The sequence below is a fragment of the Rhododendron vialii genome, chromosome 1a (genome assembly GCF_030253575.1).
Source record: "Rhododendron vialii isolate Sample 1 chromosome 1a, ASM3025357v1".
Lineage (NCBI taxonomy): Eukaryota > Viridiplantae > Streptophyta > Magnoliopsida > Ericales > Ericaceae > Rhododendron > Rhododendron vialii.
Genome location: NC_080557.1, coordinates 37819288 through 37837028, shown reverse-complemented (window position 1 = coordinate 37837028; position 17741 = coordinate 37819288). Strand labels below are relative to the sequence as shown.

The 17741-nt window shown below is 37.3% G+C and overlaps 1 protein-coding gene across 1 annotated transcript; it reads left to right on the top strand.

Moving 5' to 3' along the window:
• The first annotated feature begins 2705 nt into the window (after nucleotides 1-2705).
• On the top strand, nucleotides 2706-17635 carry LOC131302684 (protein ALTERED PHOSPHATE STARVATION RESPONSE 1). Its single transcript, XM_058329483.1, has 6 exons — nucleotides 2706-3040; nucleotides 4431-5614; nucleotides 6706-6777; nucleotides 9514-9728; nucleotides 14552-14775; nucleotides 16527-17635. The coding sequence occupies exons 2-6, from the start codon at nucleotides 4501-4503 to the stop codon at nucleotides 17203-17205; spliced, it is 2304 nt and encodes a 767-aa protein (XP_058185466.1). The 5' UTR covers nucleotides 2706-3040; nucleotides 4431-4500; the 3' UTR covers nucleotides 17206-17635.
• The last annotated feature ends 106 nt before the right edge of the window (nucleotides 17636-17741 follow it).

Here is a 17741-nt window from a genome sequence, read left to right as displayed (position 1 = left end):
GAAAATATTCATGAGATATACATTGATATCCAAACTTGTTTTAAATTAAGGGAAATGATGATAATGCCAAAATTGTTTTTGTTGGTGCCAAAACTCTAGTGCATAAAAGACTTATACCATATGCAGTGTACAAGATCAAAGGTTAGCAAGACCGAAGTTACTTTCATTCTTTTCTTTGCAAACAAAAGATGGTAAAACTACTAATTGGACAATAGTTGTCCACAAGAGTACTAGCTACTTGATGTGGAACTCAGAGTTGAGTGTACATGGACATGATATGCATCCATGTTTTTATTTATATCTAAGTAACCAACTCCAGGGTAGAAATCCACTCAGAGAAACAGATGAGTGGATTAATTTTGTGTGAGAAAGGAATATCAGAGTATTTTATTGCATCAGAGAATATACAGGGAATTTTGTTGAAGAGATCTGTGAGAACATTTTGAGAGAGAGAGAGAGAGAGAGAGAGAGAGAGAGAGAGAGAGAGAGAGAGAGAATTTACAAGAGTTTTTATTTATTTCGAATCCACCAAAACCCACCAGATGTTTGCTTTTGATATTTAGGACCATAAAATAAACAAAAAAACAAAAGTGTAACCTTAAAAGTCCCTTTTGTTAATGAAGTTTGTTGGAGGGACCAAATCATGTGCTAGCAGTTTTTACCGAGATCTGCAGACAACTTCTTTTCCTCGGGTTAAAAGTAGTTGCAAAAAGGGCATTGACAAGTGAGCAAGATAGTGAATTTAAAAAAAAACACACACAAAAAACAAAGTGAGCATGCAAGGGTATTTTAGTCATAGTTTTCTTTTCTAGTATTTCTAATTCCTAAAGGAATTTTAGAACACTAAAAACTTAGGCCCGATAATTAATTGATTTAATAGAAGATTAAATACAGCGAAAACGCGAATATCCTTATCAGCGCGTAGTGTTGAAAATACTTGTAAAATCTTATTAGGAAACAAGTTATAGCGATTAGGAAACAAGCTCTTTTTCGCCAAAGACGATAACAAATGTTATTAATTACCCATTCAGATTACATCAAGAGATGAACTCGTTCCTCAACAGAGAACCAAGTAACCAATTCGGTGGGGACTCAGTTCAAAAACTATATCCCAAACCAGGAATGAGCAAACTAGGAAGACCCTTACCGACTAAGGTATGAGCAACGAATTTCCGTACCAAGCTCTAGAGACATAAATTTCCGTAAATTCTCCTTAGTTTTATTCCTCAACCTTACTCTCTCTTATTTAAAATTGCTATGTCTATTTAAAATTGCTATGTCTAATTCTTGACACTCAAATTACAGAGTACTTAGTTTGTCTACTCTTAGTTTATTTTCTGTTTTTTCGTGTTTATCTCCTTTAACGGAGATCTATGTTTCCTGTGTGGAACTTTCTTTACCCTCTATGGTATTATTTCAACACTTGTGGGTAGGTGTAGTACTTAGTGTATTCTCATCCAAACCACATGGGTAACCCGATTATCGGAGTTTGTTCGCATCAACGGGCTCCAGTTTGGGGTTTGAAGCCCTTTGGGTGGATTTTGAGCAATCAAAATTCATGAGTTTGCTTTAAAAAAAATGTTTCGGACAATAAAATCAGAAAAGGAAAAGCATGTCTAAGAAATTTTGATAAATCGTACATTTGTACCCATTCCGAGATAGTTCATTTTTGTTAGACTCAAACATATTTATTTGGAAAGTAAGAAATTATGATAAAAATAAAAAAAATCATTAATAAACGATTTATACTTTTTTGATTAGTTTCATTGAGCCAAATAATTAATATAAAGAATCAATACAAGTTTAAAAAATTCAGTAAAATCTAACCCCACTAATTTGGGAGCGTGGACATTAAAAGATTTTCTAAGTAAACGATGACATCAATTTTTGTCATCATATATAGCAAAAGTAGTATAGAAAAATATCATAGAAATTTTCAACCAACTTTGGCGATTATAAAGATATATATAAGTCACATCTCACATAGATAATCTACAATATTGAGCATCCATACCCTATTTGGCTATTTTAAAAGGCAAAACAAAAAATCTAGTGTCAAATTTCCGTAATACGATACCACAATCTCAGGAAGACCATTATTAAATTACCATTATTGAATTTTTTTAACGAACATTGAATTTTACCGCTGAGGTGGTAGCCCAGTTAATAGGGTTCACTATCTTCCTCGACGGAGACGTGTGTTTGAGTCTTGGCAGGTGGCTTGGCCTCACATCTGCGGATGAGTTTTCGGATCATTGAGGGAGTAGCATATGCCAATTGTGCACCAGGTGGTGCCATGGTGACGGCTCGTCCTTCCGGACAATAGCTATGACTCGAACCGGACATTCCATCGGCTGGCACACCCAAGGAAAATTGCTGCGCTAGTTGCCTCTTCTCACCATTTCTCAGATCGCAAAAAAAAAAAAAAAAAACTTGTGTTATTTTGATAGTGTTGACAAAAAAAAAAACCTACTATTTTAATTATAAAAAAATTTTAAAATTTAAGTAGGACAATCATTCGGACTCATTAACCCCTCATCAATCATTTTGATAAGAAAATCTCAACATGTTTCAACTCAATTTAAAAAAAAATTATTAAGTAACTCGGGACACCGTCACATTTTTTACCACACATTTGTGTAGCGTTACACACTATTTCAGTACTGGTATTTCTTGTAACCACTGTCATTTCTTGGGTTGCAAGGATTCATTTTACATACCCCACCCGCGTACGACTAACGCCAATTTTTTCTAATCTTTTTTCCTTTCTGTGTAAGTACTTACTAAGCAAAAATGGAATTTTGCCAGAGTGGGCTCCACAGTCGCACACCGCCACCACCATTCTTCTCTGCTTTTTGTTTGCATGGTACCGGCTTATCCCAACGGATTCGCGCCCCTGTCCAAAAACCCATGACCGTTCTGCATCTCTCTCTCTCTCTCTCTCTCTCTCTCTCTACACAAAATCCCCCGATTTCTCCAACTGGGTCTTGCTTAAAATCAACGGCTGCCGTACACCTCTGAATGATTTCAGCTAAATCAGGTATACAGACCCACAGAATTGTTTCGACTAATTTTCACAACTGATTGTCTGAATTTTGTGGTGTTGTGTTTTTATGGGTTTTGGTGTTTGATTTGGGTTTGGGTAAGTCGATCTTGACTGTTTTTTGGGAATTTGGCTTGATTTGTACTGCGGCGGTTGTGTATCTGTGTTTACGTAGATGTTAGAGAACTTTTTTTGTTCCTCTTTTGGTTTTACTGCATTTGGAACTTGAATTTTGAAGTATCGAATTTTTGTGGGGTTTGGTGTTCGATTTGGGTTAGATTAATTCGATTTTAAGTCTGGACTCAGTTGACAGTTTTGTAGTTTGGATTGAATCTGGCTTGATTTGTATAGCGGTGGTTGTGTATCGGTGTTTTTGTAGATGTTAGAGAACGTTTTGATTGGTTTTAGTGTATCTGGAACTTGAAGTTTGATTGGTTTTTAGTTCTCTCTCTCTCTCGTTTTGTTAATTCTATGGAGGTTTGTCGTGGCGAATTGAGCTCAATTCTTGTGTTTGTTTACTTCAGGGAGTCCATTGATGAATATTTTTAGAGATTCCCCTTTTGGGTTTTCCTTTTTTTTTTTTGGGTTAAATTAGAATTTCTGCAACCCTGGAACTTATTCCTCTGCTTCTCAGTAGAATGGACTTCCTTATTCAATAATTGGTCGGCGGTTGCACTTGCACCTTATGTGTAGATTCTTTGATGTTCACCTTTTGGGCCTTTTAGGGTTACAACTTGGAGGTTCTACTGTATAGGTTTGCTAGGGGTATGCCCCTATGAGGTTTTGTAGCTTCTTGCGGTTTTTGGTGTTATAAAATTTTTTACTTACCAAAAAAAAAAAAAAAAAAAAGAAACCTTGGAGGTTCTGCAGCCTTTCATTTTGTTCCCTCTTCTTCTCTGTTGTTCACTGATGCTTTTGCTTCACAATTAAAGCAACTCAGAACAACGCCTCATCATATTCGATAACCTTAAATCTCTTTTTAAGTCAAGAGCTTATGTAACTGTGCTGGGCATGATCTTTTAGCTTTAATTCGTATATTTGTCGTAATTCTTGACTGTTGATTCTATTGTCAGTGTAGTGTAGGTACTTGTTTTGCTCAATTGATTAATTGAGTGTACTCTAATTAGCTGATAATTCGTATATTTGTCGTAATTTTTGACTGTTGATTCAAAGACATGTGATATATCATTCGACTGCTCTGAAACTTATTATTTTGTCTTCTTCCTGTAGTACGGAAAAAAGGTCACATGAGACGATTTTGGTTCTTTTGTCTTGATACACTGTTTTCCGTGATCTTAATTGTCTGAGTTTATTGAAATTTGCATTCTGCATGACTGCTGCAAGTCTTCTTCAGTCTTTCTGATATGCACACAACTACTTTCTTCAGGAAGAAGCCTATGTCCTGATTACTTGATCTAGTGGAGCTTCAAAACACAACCATAGTTGAATCTGGATTGATGGGGGCTTCAAGCTCTAGAATAGAAGAAGATAAGGCTTTGCAGCTATGCCGTGAGAGAAAGAAGTTTGTTAGAGAAGCACTTGACGGCAGGTGCTCATTAGCAGCTACTCATGTTTCATATATACAATCTCTACGAGTTGTGGGGACTGCTTTAAGGAAGTTTGCTGAACCCGAAGGTCCACTAGAATCGTCCCTATACACTTCTACTAGCGCAACTCCAGAGCTGCTTGTGTCGACTGACAAGTCCTTTTCCCAGTTCTCATTTTCGTCGCCATCTATTTCGCAACGTGTGGATGCAACTGAAAACCTCTCCCCATTTCCCTCTCCACCTACTTCAAATCATTATCAGGTGAATCACATGAAATTTAGAACTACTTATTCCAGAAAAGTTGAAGAAAAACCTCCTGTCCCAGTTATGGGGTCTGTTACTTCTTCAAGTCCCTCACGGAGGAGTAACGAACTTCACGCAAGCGAAAGGCCAGAAACTTCACCGTTTGAGACTTCTCCTATACAAACCGAAACTTCGCCATGGGATTACTTTGGTCTTTTCCATTCAGTTGACAATCAAATCTCTTCACAGGAAGTGAGAGGACTGAATCAAGGTTTTGAGAATACCGATAACATAAGAAAGCTTAGGGAAGAGGAGGGAATTCCTGATTTGGAAGATGAAGAAGAAAAGTCTTATTCTACTGGGGAGGATTCTATGGACTCAGAGGATGAATTTGACGACCCTTCTACTGATACACTAGTTCGGAGTTTCGAAAATGTCAATAGAGTACCGGGTCATGAAGCTGCTGCTGCTTGTTCACCAGCCATTCCATCTGAAAAAAGCATAGAATCAGGTACTCAGGTTGTGAATGAGGTGAAATGCAACTCTCCTCATCTGTCTCCGTTGAGAGCCACCTCAGCAGGAGTCACACTTCGCAATGATGTGAAAAGATCACTCGTGAAAGAAGATGGCCCTGAAAATAAGTTTATTGCAAAGGACTTCTTTTCAAGCGTGAAAGAGATTGAACATCTTTTCATCAAAGCTTCTGAGTCTGGGAGAGAAGTTCCCCGGATGCTTGAAGCAAACAAGTTTCATTTTCGACCAATTTTCCCGGGGAGAGACCGTAATTCCCTTTCCCTCTCCCCCCCCCCCCCCCTCTCTCTCTCTCTCTCTCTCTCTCTCTCTCTCACACACACACACACACACACGCACGCACGCACGAAAGAAATTGCTTCTAGTGAGTGATTTGTTGAGTTTCGTTATGTCTTTGGCTTTAATTTGTATTAGCACCATACAAGCAATTTGAAAAGTGAAGTATGCAGGTGATGATAGCTGTGTGCTTTCTTGATTAAGAAATTGTAGAGCTTCTTGTTTTGCCATCTGCAAGTCACTAACTTTTCTTAGGGGTATTGGTTTGGATAGATTCGAAGCCTCACAATCATTGAGAAATGGATGTTTTGCCAGAACAAAGGCAAATAATCACCCTAAGTTTTACTGCTTATCAACTTAAATTGAAATTAGATGGTTTAAGGTATTTAATGAGGCTTTGTTAGGAAAGTGACACCGAAGATATGAATGTCAAATGAATAACGTGGAATGTAAATGGTGGCTAACTGATATGACAATTGGTTGGTTTGTGGAATGGCATTAGGTTGGGGATGGGATGGATTTGATAAACACATTGTTTTTACTTATAAGGGTATTAAGTTGAATTTGTGGTGTGATAGACGTTTTGGAGTTGTTCAATTTAAATTTTCTTTGCTCCATCTTCATGTGGTTGCTAGGGATCAAGGGGCCTTGTTCTATTACTATCTTGAAAGGTCAGAACATACTATTGTGGTGTGTGGGGGAGATTTCCGTTCTTGGAGGTATCGATATGATTGTAAAAGTGAAGATGGTTGTGGACGGATTTAAGTGCTTGATATGGTGTCTTCTTGGTGTGAGACATCTTCGGGGGTGGTTGACCAATGTATAATTCAGTCTTATTTCTTGTGTTTGTTACATAGATGCATAACTGATGAGATTAATTTTTGCGCTCCGGTAGTCTTTTATTGGAATATTTAGATAACTTGGATTACTTTGTTAAGTGCCTTTTCTGGGATTTTTCAACAACTTCCATACAGATGTCTGAGAAATGAAATGTCAACCAAGTGAGGGACTTTAACTTGATGTATAATAGTGAAAGCCTTTTAAGATAATATTCCAATGTTGCAGGTGGGTCAGTAACTTCAACATTAATCAAAAGTTGCTTCTCTTGTGGGGAAGATTTTAACCAGGTTCAGAAAGGTAGGTCTCTTCTTCTCTGTGCCACCAGGTTGCAAATCATTTTTAATATATGCGGGGTCAGCTTTCTGGAATAGTTGTATTGCTTTACTCATGCATGGTGACTTTGATGGTGTTCCTGTAGTATACTTTCTGACATGTGTGACCTTGTTGTACAAAAGGCCTGGCTACACTACCTTATTCATACACAGCTTCAAAATGCCTAAACACCATGTAAAATGAAATAGTTCTTTTGCCTATTGAATTTCTGCAATTGGAAAGATGGCCTAATTTTGATTAACTTAGAATGTTAGGCCTAATCTTGATTAACTTAGTATGTTACCTCCTAGTAAGTTCTGAATTAGTATGGTCAGATTTGTGAAAGCAATAAGCTGTAAAAGAACCTAAGGACGGCTATGTGAAGAAATAAAATGAATGTTTGTCTATGAGTGTTGTATGTTCATCTTATCCAAGGACTCATTATTTCCAGAAATTTCTCGTTCCTTCTTAATTGTTCTTAATCGAGTAAATGTGAAATGTAGTCACCAGGAAGATCTGACATGAATCCTATCTTCCATTTTAGAGAAACAATTTGCATCTATGAAGCACGGGTACATCAGAAATGTCGCTGTACGCGTACCGGGTACGGGTACGGGTACGGCGCCGGTACGGCAAAAACGTACCGGGTACGGCAAAATTTGATTGGGTACTTTTGATAATTTTGGGTACGGCATGGGTACGTTTTAGCCCAAAATGATTTTTTTTTCAAAATTTCAGGGATTTTTTTTGTAAATAATTATAAAATATGGGCTTATTGTGTAAATTTTTTGTCTTTTATATACACATACACGTTTACTGAGTCACTGAGAGAGGCAGCGGTCTAGGGCTCCAAATCGGAACAGAAGACGTAAGTTCTCTCTCTTTTATATACACATACACGTTTACACTGAGTCAATGAGTCAATGTTTGTAAGTACTGTTGGTATGTAAGGAACAAGGAACTCGTCTAGCTTTGATCTAGGCACGTTGAACTTGATGTATGAACTTCGAACTTTTATCTATGTTGCTTTTTGTTGGTAAAATGGGTTTATATTTCATTTAAAGCAATAAAAAATAGAAAAAAATTATATATCTATTCGCCGTACCCCTGCCGTACCCGTACCCTACTTTTTTGGGGTTTTGCCGTTTCCCGTACCCGTACCGCGTACCGGTACCCGTGCTCCATAGATTTGCATAGAGTGAATAAAGGAGTGAATTGAGGAAGATGGCATTCCCAAACAAGAAAGAGATTGGATATCAACTACCAAGTAGGACGGGCGGTAAAAGTTAATAGAGCTACTATTGAGTCCTTGACCAAGCTATACTGAAGTGGCATGAAAATGACATCTTACTGCACAATCTCCTGATATTTCTAGCTTAGTGCAGTCTTGTACGCCACCTATTTGGATTGCAACACAAATCTTTCAACAGACCAATGGCTCATTTTGAACTAAGGCTGTTGTGTCTCTGTCTTGTGTCTACTATTTATTTATTTTGGCCGGCCTTCATTCATCAGCGCCTAAAATTTTGGTGCTGTAGAGTGTAGTATTTGTTGAATATGGCTACTGATCTTTTTCTTTCTAGGGAAATGCATTCAATGTATTATTTCTTATTGTCTAAATTTGTTACCATATAGGCTGTGTTCTTTTAAACTTATAAGTTTAAAACTTATTTCGGTATTTTTTTCACTTTTCGTAACTTTTTGTTTAGCTTTTTGACGTAATTTTACGGGTTAATCGTTCATCTCGACGAGACGAATCGGAAAACTATAAAAATATATACTGATATTGAAAAAATTCAAATAAAACGGCACTTAAGTTCCAAAAGACGGTTGTTTGATACTTTTTTCGTCTTTAGTGAACTTTTTTTTTTGCTTTTGGTCCTAATTTTGTACTTTTTAGACTCCTCTTGTCAACACGGATGATTAATCCAAAAAAAATCATGCGAATTTAACAAAAATTCAGAAAAGATGAACAAAACACACAAAACGAAGAAATAAGTTTAGAAGAACTCGGCCTAAGATGTGGGACAAGTGTGGAGAAACATTTCCCTGCCAGATCTTCTACCAGCCTGGTTCTTGATGGTACTAAAATTGGAAAGCGTGATCTTGAAATCTCATCAATTTATATTTATGTTTGCATAAGATTATTCACAGCTTTGTGATAGGTTTCAGGATCAAATCAAGATTTTAGGACTTAAAATAGTAGAAGGTTCGGATGTTATTGTCTTTAGTTGCTGGATCTTTAAGTTGCAATTATTAAGGTGTTGGTAGGGGTTAAGTTCATGCTATGTTGCATGGATATGGCAAGAAAGGTTTTTGTTGGACATCCACACGCAAGCTTGTCAAACACTGCGTAACTTTATTTAGTTTTAGTCCACATGGAGTTCAATCGTGGTTGACAGGTTACATGCCTTCATTCTTCTAAGTGGACACTCGTATGCTTGTACATTACAGATCCATGAAAGCATGCATGAGCAGACGTGTGCATCATAAGTGTTCAAACACACACTCTCACTCTCTCATGCACACACTCATACATGGAAGCTGCAAAGATCAGTCTTTGTCTCTGGAGTTTCATTCAGATTCCTTTTTTTCTGTTCCACGGTGCCTGCTTTCTGCTATTATGAAATCATCATTTCCTTTAGGTTGATTCATTAGTTGGAATATTTTCCGGAATAAGTTCCCGGTCTCATGTGATTCCGTTTTTTGTTGTCCTCCTAGAGCCTGATCAAACATCTGTGAAGTACTTAACCTGGCATCGGACAATATCATCACGTTCGACTTCGTCTAGGAATCCTCTCGGCGCAAACTCGAGAGATGACACAGAGGACCTCACGAATAATCTCTTTCAGAATTTCTGTATGAACTCAGGAAGCCACGCCTCTACCTTGGACAGACTATACGCATGGGAGAGGAAGCTGTATGATGAAGTCAAGGTATTGGTGGTTTCATAACTTTGGCTGTAGATCTTTTCTGTTTTATTCACTAAAACTTCCAGTGTTGCTTATTTTTGCTGCAAATATATTGGATCCAATATTTGCTACCTCACTACAACTTCATAGAACTTAATTTGTTTCATTAGGCTGGAGCTAAAGATATGGTATAGCATGTTTTGATAAATTCATAACCTCTGCTGTCCGCTGTACTCATTATGTTAAGTCAGACAGGACGATCTCATTTCGTTTTATTTTGTAAAGTTCGTGGAATTGTTTTCCTACGTATACTATTTGTTACTCCTTAGATCTCATGTTCTTTTTGTCAGGAAGTGCTGTGGCACTCTAATCAGGAATGATATGTAGCAGAGTAATAATTTATCTGAGATACTTTTCAGTCCCTGTCGTAGAACATGTCACAACTTGTCTAATTATCAGTATGTTTATTCATTGTTAATTATTTTTCTGCTGATTTTAGCGTTTCCTCAATTCGTTGAAGATTTTTAAAAAGCATTAGGGTACATTTGATGAAGACGTATCAAGACTTTTGAGCTATAATATTGATTGTTACCAAAAAACCATGCTGACAAGCCAATAATCCAGAAAAAGGAGGTGAATATGACAGGGAGCATGGGCTTAGGATAAAATTGATGACAAAAAGTTTCAAGAATAACTTATCACATCTTAGTAGGAGCCATGTCCATATAGGGGCTAAAATTTGAAGAAAATCAGTGGGTTCTTGTTTGTCACATTAGACATGCCAATGCGTTTTAGTCAAATTTCTATCTTGAAAGACTCTGATTGGCACTCTATCTGATTTGTGTAAATGTCTACAGTCTACACCCACACAGTGTTTGTGTGCATGTTTGCCTTTAACACCAAGCCCTATCTATTCCTCACCTGTGACGATATTTTGTGTGTAGTCGCGTCTGTGCTTCCCAGGGTCCATAACAGAACTTAATATCTGTGCAGCAAAGGTATTTGTGTTATAAGTACGTGGTATATTTTGCTGCATTGATTCTAATTAAAATGATTGTCATTTCTTCTGGCCTTTAAATTTAAAAGTGATCTAATTGGGAGGTCGTTATCGTACTTGAAATTTTATGATCATAGCCGGTGAAATGATCATTAATTAGATACGTGGAATTACAAACTATCAGGGGCAGTGTAGGAAATTTTGATAGGGGCGCTCAAGAACTGTGAGTTTTCACCAATCATGGATATCCGAAGATCTATATTACATTGTGGACAATATAGTCATTCATTTTGTATGTTTTTTGGTGACAAGTTAAATATGGTTTGATTTTGGTAACTTTAAAAGTAAGAGAATCACCAGGATCATTAAATAAGGGGATCTCCTTGGCTAAGTTTCTGGAATTAAAATGGCATAAATTAGTTAAAAAATTGTACAAAGTTAATCAAAGGCTGTTACAAATTGAATGGGAAAAAGGGGAATTGGGGAAAAACATGGGGGAGGGGAAAGGGTTTTAATCAGGCATTTGAAATTATGGAAACTGAAGTGGGACAAGTTAAGATTCCACAGGTAGCGAGCCAACAGTGGAAGGTTGTCATTTTGAGGTTAAGTAAAGTGTATGTTGGCTGATGTAATTGTATGTAAAGGATGAACGGTAGAGATTTGGGCTTGATAAGGTGGGTGGGTTCTGGGCATTTAGGAGCTTTAAGACTGCTGTGAACAATACCTAAGAAATGCGGTTCTAATCGTGGTATCAGCTGGCAAGGTCGCACTCATATGCACCTAGGCATTGGGAGTAGCATTAACGCGTACCATGAATTGAAAACTAAACTCGTGAATAAACTTCCTAAGCACAACTCGTAAAAATTTCAACATTTGAAATGGGGTTTGATCAACATTATGACACTTGTAGCGAAGAATATGTTGTAATTCTATTCGAATTATAATACATCATAAGTAGATTTATGGTATACAAGCAAATATTTGTTGGTTCAAGCATACAAATAGTATAACAATATTAGTTGAAGTGGAGGTTAAGTGACTCTTAGAGGTAGGTTATTTTTAAGACGGTATTTGTTTGTTTCAGGTTTGTGGATGATAACTGTGTAAAGCCCATAATGGTGAAGATACTCCCTCCATCCCTTAATGGATTACCATTTGGACGCTTTTTGCTGTCCATTTTGAAAAGGAAAAAATCATTGATTTTTCACCTTTGCCCTTCTCTAACTAATTAAGGTATCAAATCAAAAGGACAACGAGTGATTGAAGGGTATTTTTTAAAATTTATAACTTAAAAAGAATAATAATTGTATCTCCTAAATTTTTTAGAATTCCTAAAATAGTCATCTATTTTGGGACGGAGGGAGTAATGAACATCATGCCTCTGTAACGATGGAAAAATGGCCATGTCAGTTGTTTTCTCTATGATTTCTTATAGGCCAATATGTAATCCCTGCTTTAATTTTATAACTTCCAGGAAAGAATCAATGGTTAGGATTGTAAATTTGGGGGTAAAAGTAAAGATGGGTTTATATAGATCTGATTCTGGAGTTAAAAGGCCTAAAGGCACATATAATTAAGAAGAATAAAGAGAAATTTTTTGTTGATTTATGTTCAAAGATTTATATGCATTACTTTACCTTAAAGAGCTTAGAGATCTCCGATATAGACTTGAACTCGAACTCCTAATAGGAGACATAACCTTGGCTTCTAGGGCCTGTTTGATGCCTGTTACAGCCCATGGGATTGGACAGTTATGGATGTGTGCTTATCTGCTATGTAGCACAGACACTTTGCATAGGTCAGAGACGGAAGGAGGAAGGGGCATATGGGGGCCAAGGCCCCCCCCACCCCCCCAACTGCTGTTTTTTTTATTTTTAAAATTTAATATTAATACTTTACATGGGTAGCTCTTGAAATAAAGAATTAGAAACAACCTTTTCAACTTCACAAGACCCAAATTTTCTCGACTTTGCTATTATGAGCCCTATATGCAGTGAATAATCCACATTTAATGCGAAAAAAGTTAAGAGTTTCAATGTACTTTCTATAAATATTCATGCACTTTTTTCGGATATCTATACACCTTTCACATATATCAATACAGTTTTTGCACATTAACCATTGTCCACTGGGTTGAGGTAAGCATTTTCATATTCCCCCATTCCTCGCCACCCCCCCTCTAGTATACAAAATTCTGGTTCCGTCCTTGGCAGAGGTCAAGTATTGGTATAGTATACAAAATTCTGGTTCCGTCCCTGGCAGAGGTCACGTATTGGTATCGAACACGGACTCTCTCCGGACACTGAAGTCAAGACTTTTTCTCATTTTGACACTCTGGGACACTCTAGAACAAGCTAGAACACTCTCAGGTTACCCCGTGGACACTCTCAACATACTCTAAGGACACGTGGGGATCTTCTTTTCGTGTAAGATGATGGTTGATTGAACATTAAGAAGTGTGTGAGTGATAAAACATTTTTTTTTAAAACACTTTAATGAATTATGTACTGGTAAAGGTCGGGAAAGAAAAAGATGGATGTGCAGTTCTTCGGTTGTACTGGATTGTTTTCGTGTTTTGTACTTGTATCATAAATTATGCACATATTTTGCTAAACGTGACCCCAGCGTCCTGTGCTACAGTTTTTTTAGATTTAAAAGATAAAGTGTGGGTGTCGTGTCCAGGTTGTGTGTCTGTGTTGGTACTACCTATCTTATTATATAACCTGACCCCATCATGGATGCACAAACGATCTTAGCAACTCATGTCGTGAAATTCTGCACATAAATACTTGAATAAATGCAATAAAAGGTGACTGGCAGCATGTTAACCAGAAATAAACATGAATAATACTCCACTAAAGACTAGAAAGTTGATTAGTCATGGTTTTTCTTGGTCCTACCTTAAAAGAAGTATTCCAGCCCTCTATATTCTCCTCTACAACACACCCTGCGTTACCACCACCATTGCCATTATTGTGGGTGCAACGGTTAGTACCTTGCCAATGACCCTCTAGTTCGAGAATGACGACACTACAATGTATGAATTATACCCCTGCTCGATCTTTTCTGAACCTGTTGTTCCACTACTAGCATATAACTTTATATATGATGATGCATGAATGTATGAATTATGCTCTTCCCTGTCTCTTTGAAATTTTTGTTTGCAACATTGTTCTGCTAATAGCGTATTACCTTGTGAATGATGACGCATCGGTGTTTGAATTATGCACTTGCTCGGTCAGTTTGAACCTTTTGTTTGCAATGTTGTTCCTCTTTTCATCTGCTATTAGCATATAACATCATAAAATATGCATCAATCAATGTATGAATCTGTTTGAACCTTTTGTTTGCTCATGCCTCTTTGCAGTATGTTGAAATTCCTGTACGAGTAGTTGACAATGACTTTTTATTCTTAAGAAACTATTTATGCAGAAATCTCAATATTTGGTACGATGAATTGACTCGAACGGCTAATTATTCAGTTTGTAAAATAATGTGGATTTGGAAGAAACTATTATCCTCTGATTGGCTGGCGTTCCATGCAATAGGAATATGATGTAGTGGAGTTAAATTATTGTTTCCCTATCAAAAAATGTCGAAACTTATGACCGTTCTAGGATGTTCACTACTGTTTTATGTAGTCTTTTTTTTTCTACTACCAGAAAACGAAATGTTTTCCTCTTACCTTCTGTATCTCATCTTCTTTTTTGGGCTACCTGCAGGTTACTGAATGTTAGCTGTTACTTGAATTTTAAAATCTCATTTGTCCAGTTATAAACTACTTTTTGAAGTTTCGCATAATGTATGGGACCCATAATTTTGGCCTCTCCTAATAATTTGCCGATTTCAGGCAAGTGAGCTGGTTAGAAAGGAGTACGACATTAAGCGTAAGCATCTTCGACAACAAGAATCTAAGGGAGAAAATTCTACCAGGATTGATAAAACTCGAGCTGTTGTGAAGGATCTACACTCGAGAATTGGAGTTGCAATACACAGAATAGACACAATATCGAAGAAAATAGAGGAACTAAGAGACACAGAGCTGCAGCCACAGCTCGAGGAGTTGATTGGAGGGTATGTGCTTGTTATTCGATTTCCATTTGTGCTTGATTTTTGATTCGCTGGAAGCCGCTAAATGTACATATAGAAATGGTTTTGATGAATAATATGAATGTTGCCACTTACTAATTATTGGAGGTATTAATGTATAACACAGTGCTATGTTGTTCAGAGGTAGATGAATCATACACGACTCACCTAGTACAAAAAACATGGGTGGATTTAAGGAAGACTCCAAGGTTTATCTGTAGTTTTGATAAGAACTTTGATCTTTCTTACTTCAAACAAGCAAAGCTAATGAGTAACAAGCAAAGCTAATGAGTAGAAGGAATAAGCATTGACTGGTAGTTTAGTATAGGAGAAGGGACGGGACCCATTCTTAGTATCTCTATTACTTTCTTGAACTGCTTTTTACCATGTTTCTAACTTTATTTTTTCCTTCACAAGTTCTGTAATCTTTTTGTTTATGGTTCTATGTTTTAGATATGCCTGAAACCTCGTCCTTGGTATAATATTTTGCCTGCTTGGACTGCTAGATTACAGTGAGTCCTTATTTATTGTAAGACAACTATTATACAGTGGAGATGGATTTCTATAAGATTTTTTTGGACAAATTTAAGAGATACTATTGAGAATTTGGTAACTGATCCTTATGCGTATGACAAAATATGGGACATGACAGTGCATGTAGTACCTCTTGAGATATTGTTGCTGTTTATTGTCGTTCCTGCACATATTCAATAACGGTACTTAGGTTGTTTCTTTGACTAGCTTATAGTTTCTTCTGTGTGAGCTTCTATATTGGTCGGGCAATGAACATGTGGTTTTTGTTAATTGTTTGAGTAGAACAAGACCTGTCAATTTTTTCTAACCTGTACATATGCAAAAATAAAACTGTGTTCTCAATTAAGAAACAAAATCTGTTCAAAAACAACACTAAGAAACACAAAGGAGGGAGATTGATGTTAATCTTGTAGTGACAGTGACGGAAATGAGAACAAGAATGAAAAAGGGACACAAAAAGAGAAGAAATTGAAGAACATACAAATTAACGTCTGCTCGAGGTGAAGATACTGTGAGAATTTCGTGGATGCCTGACGTGTGTGTTTGTGTTCTCTCATATTGCTATTATTTTCAACTGTTTGGTTTGTAAATGAGAGGGTACTGAATGCTTTGACACCGTATGTGAAGCATTAAAGGATTAAGAGAGAATCGTTGAATGTGAATTTTTTTTTCGGTAACTGAATGTGAATAAGTTTCCATGTATGGAACTTATGAAGCTGGTCCATTTGTGCTTATAGACTTGGGCGTCTTTCAGTATCTACAGCTGGAGGAAGTCCCAAGTCCCAGCAAGCTCTTATGCCCGTTACTTGGGTTAAAAATCTGACTGTGGTCACCATTGACTTGAAAAATAGTTTTGATCTTTCCTGCATCTCTTCTTTGAGCCCACATCCTACAATGCAGCTGTTTTTCTTGCTTTTGATAGAACCCTGGTGATAGTCCAGAAGTGGTTATACGGAAAATCGCTTGATGAAGGGCTAAAGAAATGTTTTTGTTGGTCCAATAGTGCATATGCAATCGTGCTTCAATGCCCTATATCAATTATCTCTCTATCAGGTGCATATGGGCATATATGTGTGTTTAATGTTTATATGCATATACGAGGTGTTTTGGCATTTGTTTTGGTATTTGGTATATGGTTTGTTGTGTAACTAAACAATCATGTATTTATTAGCCTCCTGATGCCCAAGTGTTTCTCATGTCAGGTTAAGGCGGATGTGGGATGTGATGTTTGAATGTCACAAGCTTCAGTTCCACATCATTTCAGTTGCATCCGACAACGGCACCATCAAAATCTCCTTACATTCAGAAGCACAGAGACAGATCACTGCCCTTCTGGAGATCGAACTGAGTGCTCTTTCTTCAAGCTTCACAAAGTGGATTGGTGCTCAGAAAACATACGTGAAGGCTCTCAATGAGTGGCTTTTCAAATGCATCTCTCTTCCTCAGCAATCTTCCAAGCGGAAAAAGAGGGAGCCACGCGAACCCATACGAAATTCGGGCCCACCCATATATGTCACGTGTGGTGTTTGGTTGGAAAAGCTTGATACTCTACCCACAAAGGAAGTCACAGAATCTATAAAGAAATTAGGTGCAGAAATTTCCCGCTATTTACCTCGTCAAGAGAAGAACCAAGGGAAGGGTAGGAATCCTCTGCATTTGACATCTTGGCCAGCTGGAAGCAATGGTGAGGCAGCCGTTAATTTGTTGAGAGACGAATCTCCAGAGGATTGGGTAACAGGTTCCGATCGTTTTGGATCTACTTTGGTGGAATTTATCGCTCAGTTGAAGAACTTTGCAGAGTCTTCTGTGAAGATGTTTGCTGAACTTGAAAACGCCATTCAAGAAGCCAAAACTAAATATGAGAAGCCCCTCAAGTGGTGAACGCATTTTCACAAAAAGGAAAAAAGAAAAACAGGAAATGGAAATTGGGTGTAGAGAAATAGCAAGGAGGAGGAAATTACTTGTGGCATTTGTACATGGAGAAAACAATAACTGGGTAGCTTACTGGAGGTTTTTCCCCGTGTTCATTTGGGCAGGAATAAAGGACATGGTTATAGTCAGTATTACTGGGATTGAAAGGTGAAAGGTAAGAGTAATAAGATGGGTGGGATATTTGTTGGTTGAATCAGTTTTTGTTTGGCTATTGTTGAAATAGTTTTTCTGCTAGACATGTTAGAACCTGTATAGCTTATTTGAACATGAGAATTGAGTTGCAACTCCACCCCTCATCCTCTATTATGGTTATACATATAGGTCTGGGTACATATGTCCATGAGATCTTTGATTAACAAGATCAATGGTTCTTTGGTTTTGGATGATGTGCAAATCATAATTTGTTTTCATGTTGGTTTTCACGTGTACTTTTTGCAGAGTCATGTCAGTGTGTAGGTCGTGGCCTAGCGCCATGTCAAGTAGTA